The following is a 13,146-nucleotide window of genomic DNA, read 5'->3' as shown; positions in this document are numbered from 1 at the left end:
CTAGATAAGAAGCTATTATTTAAATAGTATCGGGAGAAGATACTAGCTAAAGTATCGACTAGCCTATAAGCCCTAAAATCACTATTAGGGTCGATATAGGGAGCTTCCCTACTTACTATAAGGAGACTTTACTAAGTAATTATTATCCTATAAGTATTAATAGGAGTATTAGCCTAGTTTAAACTATAATAGTTATTAGCAAAGTAGCAATAGGTGTTACGCGCTACTAACTAGTTAACGTAATATATGCGTTATCGTAACGTACCTCTCTCGTAATCTCCGACGATCTATCTCGCAATCGTACTATTACCTACTCTAGCCTTACACAGGCTCGGATCTATAGAGTAGACCGAAGACGTATATAGTTAAAGGGCGCCTAGTCAGTCGACTAAGTAATTATATAATAATTACTAAGTATTCCTCCTAGTTAGAGTATATCCTTATATTATACCGTGAGGGTATTACGTCTCTTAAAGATAGTCGAATATTAAGTGCAATTTGTTAAGTAACAAATATAGCTCGTAGTAATAATATATAAATTAACGCGAAGAACTAAATATATATAGGTGAACGAGTGTCCTTATATATCTAGTCCTTTATATCCTAGGATATACTCGGTTTATATCCTAGGCTATATTCCGATCATAGCCCTAGCTATAATATCACGTGACCTTAGGTGTTACTGCCTGAGTCCGTTCCTGCTTGTTATAAGCAAGATCCCTCGACACCGCCTTGTTGCAGAATCTATTAGTTCAGGCGTGTCTATTTTTAGCATCCTAGGGGTAGGGTCTGTAATAATAGGTAGCTAGGCCCTTCGCTATATTATAGTATTAAGCAGCCTACGCGGTTAGTAGTACCTTCCGTACTACTACTACTACTACGTTATATATTAAACTCTCGCTTATACTAATACCTATCCTTATAATAAGAATAGTAAACGAGGTAGCGCTTCGAATTCGAATAGGTCCTACCTATATAGTACTAAAATTAATACTTATTCAAAGGTAAAAGGCTTAACGAGACTAGTCTAGATAGTTACTAATAGAGGCTTAAGCCTAGAAGAAGGGCGGATACTTAACGGCTCCCCCGGACTCTATCTTAGCCGGCGAGTAGGAGAGCCGTGTTATATACGCCTAGGCACCTTAGCGAGAACCTCCGACGGTAATTATCTCTAAACGGGAGGAAGCGAGAGAATAGTATACAAAAATCCTATCAGATTTAGATCTAAAGCTAGTAATCTATATAGATAGTAGTAGCTACGAAGGCCGCGTAGGAGCCGGAGCGGTAGTATAGGGTAAAGACCCTATATGCTACCGCTCGTAGATAGGAATAGAGGGGATCGCCACTATTTATGCTGCAGAGCTGCGGGCTATTAATATAGCATTGTTAGTCGCTCATCAGTCGATCGAGTCAACAAACTAGTCAACAAACTAGTCAACAAACTAGTCAACAAACTAGTCAACAAACTAGTCAACAAACAACACACTCAAAAAGGTGGTCATCTTCTCCGACTCCCAAGCTGCACTGCAGGCCCTTATGCGACCAAGGATGCCTTCCGGTCAAGCTTACTTGATCTCAGCGATCCAGCATCTCCAGGCTCTGGAAGGCAGAGTCACTGTAGAACTCCGCTGGATCCCTGCGCATGAAGGTATCCCTGGCAACGAGCTTGCCGACAAGACAGCGAAAGAAGCAGCCCTCTCCGATTCCACGCCCGGCAACGACCACCCTGACCACCAAAACAACCGATATCTCATCCTCGCATCAGCAATCAAACGACGCATTCGACAACGAGCAAAACAGGCGTGGGAAGCCGCGTAGTGGAAGGAGAAGGGCGCAAGGTCGACGAAGCGGCTTGTGGAAGCGCCAGGCAAGAATCTGGACTACTAGCAAGGTCTGCGGAAAGCAACATCGTCAGTGCTGATTCAATTGAGAACAGGCAAGATCGGGCTGTTAAGCTATCTTGCAAAAATCAACGCACGAGACTCACTAAGATGCGGATACGGTTTGGGCAACCAAACAGTAGCGTATATACTGCTTGAATGCCCGGAGTTGCAAGAGATACGCATAACGCTAAGAAGCTCCTTAGCTGAAGTAGGTGTCTCGATATAGCTCGGCACTGACGAGCTTCTTCGCTAGCTTCCCGCAAGGCTATATCTAGCACAGTTTATGATTTCGTTAGGCATGCTTGATCAATTCAAGCATCTTGATCCCGCAGTATTCGGCATAGAGCCGGAGCTAGAGACTGAGGAATCTTGATTCCCGGTCGCGCATTCAACAAATTAAACATAAGCCACTAGGCAGTGGTCCTGTAGGACCGATAGGGCACAAAACCAAGGGCGAGCTGCTAGGAACTCGACTTGCCCTCTTGATTGAGACTGACGAGCAGAAACGGTGATAGCCGCGTATGAGAAGTGGTGGAAGTGGGAATATGGGAGCAGGGGTAGGAGAGCAGCGTGAAATCGAGATCTGGTGATTCGGATCTGCTAATAGCAATGACAACTGGCAACCTGATGATTCAGAACTCGGTGACACGAGTTGCTAGGGATGTGGGAGCGAGGAAGGGAGTAGAATGTGTATAGGGCTAGTGCATGTGGGATGTGGGAGCTATGATGCGGGAGTTGGTGATGCGGGATGCGGAGATCGGGCGGTGAGATTCTGCTACCACATGACCTTATCATCAATCTGCAGATAAGGCCGGCGGTGTGGTTCTGCCATATCATCACTCTGCAAGATAAGGCCGGCAGTTTCTCCGCCCGCATGTAGGATGTTGATGCTGGATGTTGTATGTTGGAAGCTGCTCAACACGTTGACAGCTGTCTTGCTGAGGCCATGGTGCATGGCAGGTGCACTCGGCTCCGCCGGGACACGCGGGATGCCGCGGAGGCGGATCCCTTCTTTCGTTTATTTTTCCTTTGTCATTCGATCTCATCTGTTCGTTCCAGCGTTTGCTGGCCCTTGCCTCGATGGCACCTTCTCATGCGCACTAGGCTGGCACTAGAAGGCGCAAATCCCTGCATAGCGCCTTGTATATAGAGGAAGCTCTATCAGGAATAAGATTATTGATTGATTGATTGATTCTATAGAAAGTCTAGATATTAAAGGCGCTAGAAGCTAGTTAGTAAAAGCTTAATAAATACTACTCTAAGATAGATAGTACCTATAGCTATCTCTACGCGATAAGTATAATACTTACCCTAGATAATAAATTCTAGTTCTTCCTAACTAATAACTAGGATAAAAAATAGCGAGATTGTCATATGATATTGCAACATGAAGCTATTCCCAACTTCACGCCTCAGGTGTCAACTCGACACCTTATCGGTCAGGCTTCGTCATGACAGCCCCACTCCTCCCCAACAAGGATACATGACCTACAAGACCCTAAGGGTTCGGTGCCCTTCCATTAGGGATTCGTGAACCCCTCTTCCCTGTAGCCTTTGCTTATCTCTGACACATAGGGGCTACGTCAGACCGTATATTATAATGTGATCTATCGTCTTTGCTTGGTTATGTAGGAAAAGTGTTGAAGCTTGTACATAAATTGAGGATTATGGAGAGATCCAGGATAGCAAGAAACAGTGTTTAGCTTTCCTTACTTGACGTTTATCTTCCTACCTAGTCGACAGGCTTTCTACCCTGTACAAGTAGTTATTCTCTAACACTTTTATATATAAGTATTTCTAAGTTTAACTATAGTTAGAAAATTATAAATAGTAGGATAGAGAGATATATATATCTCTCTTAATAGTAGTTATAAATATAATAAATATACCTACTTTAACTAGGATAGAATATTTCTTACTATATAAGCTTAAGATTAATTAAATTTTAAAATAGTTTATAAAGATTTTAACTTAATTCCTTCGATTTAAACTATAATCTTGATTATAATACTAAAATAGCTATAAATAATAATATTTAACTAAGATTATTTAGCAAAATTATATATCCTAATTAGGAAAAGCGTCTAAATTTTATAAAAATAAGGGTCGCTAAGGGTCGCTAAGGGTAACCCGTATAAGGGTAGGCGAGGGTCGCGGGTCGGGTAACCCTTATAAGGTTTAGACCCGACCCTCGCGAGGGTCGTGCCGAGGTCTAATCCTATCCTAACGATAGGATAGGACCTATCCCGTCGATAGGATAGGATTCCTATCGATATAATAGGAAGGACTAGATATATAAGGACACTTATTCACCTACCTATATTTAGTTCTTCGCGTTAATTTACATATTGTTACTTACAGTTACACTTAAGCTTAAACAATCGACTATCTTTAGTAACGTGATAACTAGACATCTTCAGGGCCCACGAAAGCCCAAACCCGACCACGGCCCGACCCACGCGTGGGCCGGGTTTTGGGCCTGGTCCTTAGGCCCATAGTGGGCTGTGGGCTTAGCCTTTCGGCCCATAGTGGGCCTATGGGCTTTTCGTGGGCTCTAGAAAAAGCAAATATAGTATTATATCGTGACTACATAAAATATATAGTATGTAATTCTGATAAGTAAGCTATTTTATGAACGCTAAGACCTTGATTTTATGCAAAGATGGGCTTTGTCGGGGGCCTATTAGGGGCCCGACGTGGGCCTAGTGGTCGGGCTTGGGCCTAAGGTTTAGGCCCAAAGCCCACGTCGGGCTGGGCTTTGGGCCCGACCTTGGGCCCGCTGGTGGGCTTTGAAGATGTCTAGTGATAACCTCACGGTACGATATAAGGATATACACTATAACTAGGAGGAACACTTAGTAGTTATTATATAACTACTTCGTTGACTGACTAGGCGCCCTTCAACTATATACGTCTTCGGTCTACTCTATAGATCCGAGCCCGTGTAAGGCTAGAGTAGGCAACAGTACGATTGCGAGATAGATCGTCGGAGATTACGAGAGAGGTATGTTACGATAACGCATATTTTACGTTAACCAGTTAGCAGCGCGTAACACCAAAGCCTAACCCATTCGTGGGTTGGGTTAGGTTGGGCTCGGGCCCGTGTGGGCTTTGGCGATGTCTAGACCTCTGGATAGCGAGATATCGCAAGAATTCGATTCTGCTAAGAGATAGTTGTTTTTTTTAAAAAAAAGAAGCTTAATTAGCTAGCTAGAAAGGATCAAGTCTTATTTACCTCTTCATCTGAACAGCTTCCGGCTTAAAAACCGTGATTACCTTCTCGTCTCTTTCCTATTTAGGAAAACCCCTTGTTATATATCCTGACTTCGGAGCTTCCTTCTTCCATCCCGGAGGATAGATAGGCCGCTAGAGCACGTGATTACTAGGCCTAATTACTCTAACAGGTAGTTACACAAGAGTCTCAGACTGCATATCTCACTTGAAAGCCTGTGTTACCCTTTTTCAGGATTTTTCTCAAACCCCTTGCTTTACTTGTTCTAGGAGTCTTATTACCGAATCCTAGGAATGGATCTACAGTTTTGCAAATATTTATAAGAGCCAGAAATATCTCTGGATATTCAACACAATTCCTAAGTACGATCAAAGCAGTCACATCCAAGATTTTAACTATTTCAACAATTTCAACATGAAATTCCCACAATATACATTATTTTCTCTTCTTGCTATCGTTGCAGTGGCAGTTGCCTGCAGTGGTATGGAATATGGTTTTCATTCTTGTGCCAATTATCTAAAATGTTTTTAGGCTACAATGTTGCCTGTAATGACGATTGTTGCGACGGATACTTCTGTGGTGACGATACGTGTGTTCCTTACTAAGACCACACTTTGTTAAGGATTTAATATCGAGGTCCTCTATAGTACGTGAAAATTCGTTCTGGATACTAGATGAGACATGCTTATCATTTTGTTAGTAATAGGGGGTTGTAGAAGTACTGGAAAATATAGGTGCTCGAACAAACCTAGCCGTGAGCAACTTTAATAATATTCAAGAAGCTGTCTAAGTTCTTCTCTAAGTAAAAATGCGAGATTGAATATGAATGTGAAAGAACTAAATATATAATGTGACGAATAATAAGCCTATTGTGGAAATCAGGGAGGATCTGATTTCTAGAAGGAGCCTGGCTATTGCCTACTCTAGCCTTACACGGGCTTAGATCTATAGAGTAGACTGAAGAAGTATATAGTTAAAGGGCGCCTAGTTAGTTAATAGAGTATTTATATAATAACTACTAAGTATTCCTCCTAGTTATAGGGTGTATCCTTATATTATACTATAGAAGTATCTAAGTTACTAAATAGAACAACATTCTTTATGAGACTTGAGAAATAGCATATCACACATTGAAGTTGCACTTTGTCGTCAAATTGAGCCTATTCAAACAACCTCCACCATCTCTACACTCTCGCCCTTCTCGTGCATAACTTCCTCCTCATAATCAACAATCTGTCCATTCACAGCACCAAACAACTGATCCATTTGATCCATCCGCAATCCCTTGGTCTCGTGAATAAAGAAAAAGGCGTAGATAATCGCGCAGAACAGCATGGTTCCAAAAAGAAGTATACACCAAAGCCGCTCTTGCCCATGTTATCGAACATATACGGGTTGACTTTGGTGACAACAAAAGACCAAAGCTAGACGCACATTCCAGCAAAAGGACCACTCACACTGCGAAGGCTGGGAGTGAAAATTTTAGAAGCAATAATGAGTGGCAATCCGTTCGCGCCAAATGACCATGAAAATCCGTAAATCATGATTGCGGCCGCTGCGCCCTTGCCAGCAGCGTCTTGCGATAGAGTCTGTGGGTTGGCAGATTCTGGATTCATAATGTCGATGTATGCTCCAAGATAGTACATGCAAGTACCACAGCCAATGCAGGAGATAATCCAAGGCCATTTTCGCCCCGCTGCCTCGATGAAGAAAATGAAGTAAATTATGGAAGAGACCGATTTGATGACTCCATAAACACCGGTCCAGAGGGTCGTGTTCTCCAATCCAATAGAGCGGAAAATGGTGGGCGAGTAGTAATTGATCGCGACTGCACCACCCCAAGCTTGGAAGATAGTCATCATAATCACAAGACCAAAACGGTTGCGAACACCCTTCATCTTTGCCTCCTTGAATGCGGCTCCAAGGTACTGCCAGAGAGTATGGCTTTCACCTTCGGATGTAAGGGCGCGCTCAATTTCCAGCTGGGCCTTCACGAATCCAACATCTTCCTGGGTGTAGTGATGATCGACAGGGAGGTTGCGAAGGTAGGCAAAACTTTTAATCGCTTCCTCCTCTCTGCCTTTTTTCAAGAGCCAGGTTGGCGACTCCTTCAGAAAAGGGAAGGAAATGGGCAACAAAGCCAGCGGGGATAAGCTGGATGGCCATGGGAATTCGCCACGCAATCGTCTTTTCGGTATCATTGTGTGCCTTGATTCCAAAGTTGATCCAGAATCCAACTAATCTGGTAGAAGGCCTCAAACAGACCCGTCATGCGACCACGGACTGCTGGAGGGGACAACTCAGAGATATAGTTCGGCACAACAGACACGAAGCCACCGACACCGAAACCAGAAAATACACGACCAGCATACAGAGCGCCGAGGTTTCCATTGGCGGCGGTGCACATAACGGCACCTAGAATGGCGAAACCATCCGCAATGAGGAGACTGACGCGTCGTCCAAAGACTTCAAAAACGAAGAACATGAAGAGACTACCGAAGAAGGCTCCAACAGAAAAGACACTAGTGAGGTTTCCTGTCGTGTCACTTTTCTTCCCTGATGACATTTTATCCAACCCAAAATCGCGTGTAAAGCTCGGGATCTCCAAAGTCGTTCCGATAAAGGATGTATCGTATCCGAACATGAGCAGACTCATCGAGATCGCCATAACGGTAAAGTACAGTCGCTTATTATACTATTCAACGAGACATTCAATTAGAAAGCTGACCTTTGTAGCCGTAGAGCCCGGGAATGTCTTTGGGGTTGAAAAATGAACATACCACTTCCGGAGGCGTAGGCCGGTCCTCCTTCGCGCGCATGAATTTTTCCAACATCCTGGGTAAGTGTCGCACGCGCAATGATGATGAAAGCTATGTGTTTCGTCTAGCGTTTCGTCTAGCTGGAGCTTTTGAGCTTCTGTGGAAGAGGCCGATAGCGAAAGCTGTGACTGTCGGCGACAGTTAGGAAAGAGTTTGAACTTGAAGATCAAGACATCGCTATATATACATGTGTCCAGCCGGGATACCAAGGTGAACGATTTAAATTGACTCACAGTTGATTGGCGTACAAGCTCTCAGATGCTCGCTTAGACAGCTCATGTCGGGAGTTGACATCTGGTAGCTGGAAGGTCCCCACGGCAAAACCTGGGGCTCCGCCATCACTAGCAGTGTCTCCGCACACCCACACTCAAATTTCCACTTTTTCCTATTTCCCCTATCTACTACTGCATACCACTAGTATCTATAAAGAAACCCTGCCCGTTCTGACGTGCTTCCTCTGCTCTATCTAACAATGCCTGGGATTCCTGTGTAGGTTCTGGTGGTGGTGATGTTCTATACGCTTTCTTCCACTGCTTCCGCACCCGCTTCCGCTCTGCCTCTGCTTCCTTCTTATTTCTTTTAGTAATAGAACGATTTGCATCTCTAATAGAGAGTACCCCTGTTTTGCTAAGCGGCGTTTTAACCTAGCGCTTAGTGATTAGGCGCTGTAGTAGTTGTTGAGCTTCCCTAATCTTGCGAATAGTATCGTTCGCTAGATTTAGGTTCTCTATAGTAATCTTGTTATAATGAAATAACCGGTCAAGATTGCGTTGCTGCCTAGGTATAAGATCTTCTTGTTAATATCTAGCAATCTTCCTTTGATTCTTCTCTAGATCCTATATAGATCTAGGCGGCGATTTATCGATACTAGAAGAAGATATAGGTAGTAGTAAAGTTGTTATATAAAGCGTTAAATAAAGCGGTTATAGATCTAGCGCTATAAGACCTAGGTAATCTTGGATAGGAAGGCTATTAATAACCTTTCTACTATCGACTAGATATATCCTACGATCTTTAAACGATTCACGAATAATTCGCTAGCTAAACGCTCTATTCCGAATATTACCGATTATTCGAAGGAACTCTAATCTTCCGATAGGGCTTCTACCCTAAAACGCGTAGTAGTTATTCGCTAAGCGGAAGTATTGCTTATAGCTTAGAAATAGCTTACCGTCTAGCGGCTAGTAAAGATATATAGTATATAGTAGGAATCCTATAGGTAGGATATTATTCTCTTCGTAAAGGTATAGGAATTCGAATATAAGATACGAACCGTGACCGTCGAATATTAGGATACGTTTTTCACCTGATTTCGTACGGTCGTATATTAATTCTATAAAGAATCAAAGCTATTGAACTACTATACTATCAGTTATCTAACCGTTTAGCGATATAGTAATAGTAGTTCTTAGTAGTAGGTTCTCTGTTTGATTAAACCAAGATTCTATAAAGATACTGTTGCCTTTAAAGATGAACCAGGGTTCTATCTGCTACCCGTCGGCAGCTATACACTCGATAGACGTAATATTTTCGCCTTGGTCTGGCTGAGGAAGGTCTACTATCCTAGTAGTAGTAGTAGTAGTAGTAGTAGTAGTAGTAGTAGTAGATATAACGTTTCTAGACCTTCCTTCGCCTGGTTGAAAGCCGTAATTATCAAAGTTATAGACTAGACGTGCAGGCGTAGTCTTCTTGATTGTTTAGGCTAGTAGATTATACCAGTGCTGTAATACTGCTTAGTAGGCCCTAATTGAAGATGTTTAGGAAGCCTATTAATAAAGCGATACGCCTACATCTTGCTAACCGACGGCTTCCCGACGCGTTAGCATGCACGATTCGCCCACGCTTCTAGTATCCTAGGAGTGATAGGCATATAGCAATCGTTCATATATTGAATCCAGCGAACTACGGCTTCTTCTTGATAGGGTTCTAGAGCGCGTTTACTAGCATTCTTGCTAATATTAGGGCTTGCTCCTTTTTTGATTCGATTCGAAAGCGTACGCCTAGGCACGCCGAATTCGCGTGCTAAACGCGCTATATTCGGCTTCTCCTCTCGGGATGCAGCTAGGCAGGCCTCAGCCATACGAGATTCATCAAATTTAGGCATATTTAGATGGTGGTGTTGGATAGGGAAGCAAAAAAATAGGGAAATAGGTAAAAGTGGAAATTGGAGTGTGGGTGGTAATCTGAGTGTGGCACACCCACAACGCGAAGCGGTGTGGGTGTGCGGAGACACTGCTAGTAGGGACTATAGGGGCCTCTAGTGAACCGGGTTAGACCGTAGACTATATCTACTGAACCCGGGCCTAAGGGCATACCCCTCGAGAGGGGAGGATAGTTGTTAGGGAAACACTATCGTGCGCTACTATATCTAGGTCCTAGGCTGTCAATATTCAAACATATTGATATTGTGGTCTTTTTGGCTCAACATAGGAAGCACGTGCCTAGGTGTGTTCCCTAAAAGATATTTATTTAGATAGAGAGGTCTTCTCTAGAGTAACCCCTACACTGGAATATCTCCCTTTTTTGGAGTATCTACTTGCAAAGTAGAATGCCTATTGATCAGGTATGAAGATGAAATACTAAATAGGATTGCTCAAAGACTGTTTCTTGCCTGTTTAAACAATCCAAGTTCTATAGCTTACGTACTCGTGTTCGCCAGCCATTCGGTGTTGATTTGAATTCAAAGAATAGATCATATTCTGACATACGTATGTGGTCATCCAGCCAGGGTGCCTCCCCAACATAACGTGGGTAAGGGGCAGGCAATATGCAGGCATAATAGGAACGGTCAAGGTCCTATCTACACAAATAATGACCAATATCTAAGGCACCAAAGCGGGAATAACCTCATATGTCGTGATCCTGGGATAGTCTGCACCACTTCAGGTAATAATTCCTAAGATTCTACTACTTCTCCCGATACTAGCCCTTGAACGCTGTACTATCACCCGTAAGCCCTATCTGAACGACGTTCCCCAATGCCCTAGTGCCTATATTGCCATAGTACCATCACAGAGTGTATGATTCATTTCACAATATGTTCCTTGAAAAGGGTCTCGTAGTAGTCTCGCGTCACACCGTTACAAAAGCCAAGACTTTACAGTATCCAAATCATCTGATGCAGCATCTTCGATATCCGATCCAACGTCTTTAAAATCCGACCCCAAATCCGAGAAGAATGAAGTGCATGATTTCCAAGCATCTTTCACAGCATCTTTAGCCTTTTTCTTTTTCGAGTTCACTTTCTTTTTGAAGCTTTCATAGTCCCTATAATACTGAACAGCAGTCCCTGCGCAATCTGCATTGAACAGAAAGCACTTAATGTTGGCCCCTTTATTAAGAAATTTACCATCCCGAGATAGTGAATCTTTAGGATGATGTCTTTCATATTCAGTCACATTCGTCCAAACATAGTTCACAGAAATTCGAGCATCTGTGATGTTTGCTTGTACATCATCCGACAGCTCGTGATAATACTCCTGATACGCAGTTCCCGCACAACTCGAATCATTAATTTGCAGGAAGCACTCAGAGTTGAGCGTTGCATTAAGAAACACACTCCGCGGAAGTAAGGAGAAGTCAGGAGTAGGCACAGCCAACGCCGTAGGTATAGTAGGAGCAAGAAGTAATAACTTCCTCCAAAACAGCATTTCTCTCGTGGGTATCTGATTAGGAATAGAAGGATCGTAGGGACTGCTCGACGCTGAGCTTCTAGAGATTCAGATCGAGAGGATCGTCAAGACGTTAAGTTGAAACACAGGCACTTGATATTCAAGGATTATGAGTGATCGATCTAGCCTGGATCACCAAATTTGGGAGCGAGAATCAAGTATAAAATATCATATACTGTGAAGTTCCATGAATGGAAATATAACGCGGATGGAAAATGCCTTCTTTTAACGCCTTTTGTTGTGGAGGGACACTGATGGGATGAAAATACCAGTTTCAGAAATATAAAACTACGTCTAAAAAAAGGTATTAGTCGCAAGGAGAGTGGGGTCAATAAGGGCGCTTGTCCGTTGAAGACACTGACGCGGTTCAGTACGCTGTGCGGCCGAAAGAGTATGTGGAGTGGAGCGCCAACATCCCCCACGAATACGTGAGTGGCCGAGGACTGCCAAGGCGGCCACTTCGCAGCCTGAAACAACTGAGATAGCGTCAGCGCGAGATGAGACAGTCAGAAGGACATGGTGCCAGGTAAGCGCTGAAATACTAAAATAGCAGCTATTACATTGATGCTAATATATTGAGCGATCGGGTCTTATAAGAGTTGGAGAGCGTAGCTCTTCGTACTTGATACGCAAATGAAAAAATGCAAACCGTGGAACTATTCGCCCTTTACGCCTCCATCCTCGCTCTGTCGTTATAAATCCTCGCGTATATCTATCAGGACAGAATCATGTGGTCGTATCCACCGCATCGCGGATGCTCGCATCCTAGATGATTTCACCCATGTTCTCCGGCGCCGCTGTATCGACCAGATTTCCATCGCTACCGCTCTGCCCACCCTGCGACGTAGCCAACACGGTGTTGGCGCCTTGTCTTCATACGCTGGTGCAGATAGTTCACTAGTGTTTCCGTTTCCTGATACAAAACGGGGGCGATGCAAGTAAGATACCTGAATATAAATTTTAATGATGATCTACTGTCCTATTCCGCGCCTTTCGTTCGGGCGCCCTGTAACGAAGCCTCCGGTCGACTGTAGAGACCTAGTCGGCTATTCCACGCTACTATGTGGGCACCCAGTGGGTCCGTAGCAATAGTGATCTGGCCGGCACTGTAGAGTACATTTTGTTAATATAGTATTGTAATTTCTTGTAAAGGTGGAATCGATTCGAATCCGATATTCAATTTGAACCATCTGGGTGTGCAGGCTGGGAGTGTTGAATATCCCCGACCTCGTTGACTAGCGTGTTACAATGCTAGTTCTGAATATACCTGGAATACCATACAAAAGCCTTCAGGGAATCCAATATCCCTGTAATAAACTGACGGATATAAAGATATTCGAGTCTCCACACGATTATGCAGCTTCTTCTTGTTGACAGATAAAAATAAAATCTGTACAAATTATACAAATTATACAAGTGGCGAGTTCCTTCTATTTAATTAGATTAACTACCCGACGGTTAGAGGGTTACCCACGGGCTATGCTGAGGCCCAAATGCTACCGATTACTAGATTGCTAGATTGCTAGCTTACTATAAATGGT

The 13,146-nt window shown here is 43.4% G+C and overlaps 1 protein-coding gene across 1 annotated transcript; it reads right to left on the bottom strand.

Annotated features, from left to right (window-relative positions):
- Nucleotides 1-6,279: 6,279 nt before the first annotated feature.
- N7462_002889 (general substrate transporter) lies at nt 6,280-7,949 on the bottom strand (the record flags this gene model as incomplete). The annotated part of the gene is made up of 4 exons (XM_057074615.1): nt 6,280-6,348; nt 6,573-7,195; nt 7,381-7,810; nt 7,896-7,949. 4 exons carry the CDS (start codon nt 7,947-7,949, stop codon nt 6,280-6,282), a joined length of 1,176 nt encoding a protein of 391 aa, XP_056938256.1.
- Nucleotides 7,950-13,146: the final 5,197 nt, after the last annotated feature.

The sequence above is a fragment of the Penicillium macrosclerotiorum genome (genome assembly GCF_028827735.1).
Source record: "Penicillium macrosclerotiorum strain IBT 26536 chromosome Unknown utg000002l_segment0_segment0, whole genome shotgun sequence".
In the NCBI taxonomy this organism is placed as follows: domain Eukaryota; kingdom Fungi; phylum Ascomycota; class Eurotiomycetes; order Eurotiales; family Aspergillaceae; genus Penicillium; species Penicillium macrosclerotiorum.
Note: the sequence above shows the minus strand (reverse complement) of the source record. Positions and strands in the feature narration are given on the sequence as shown.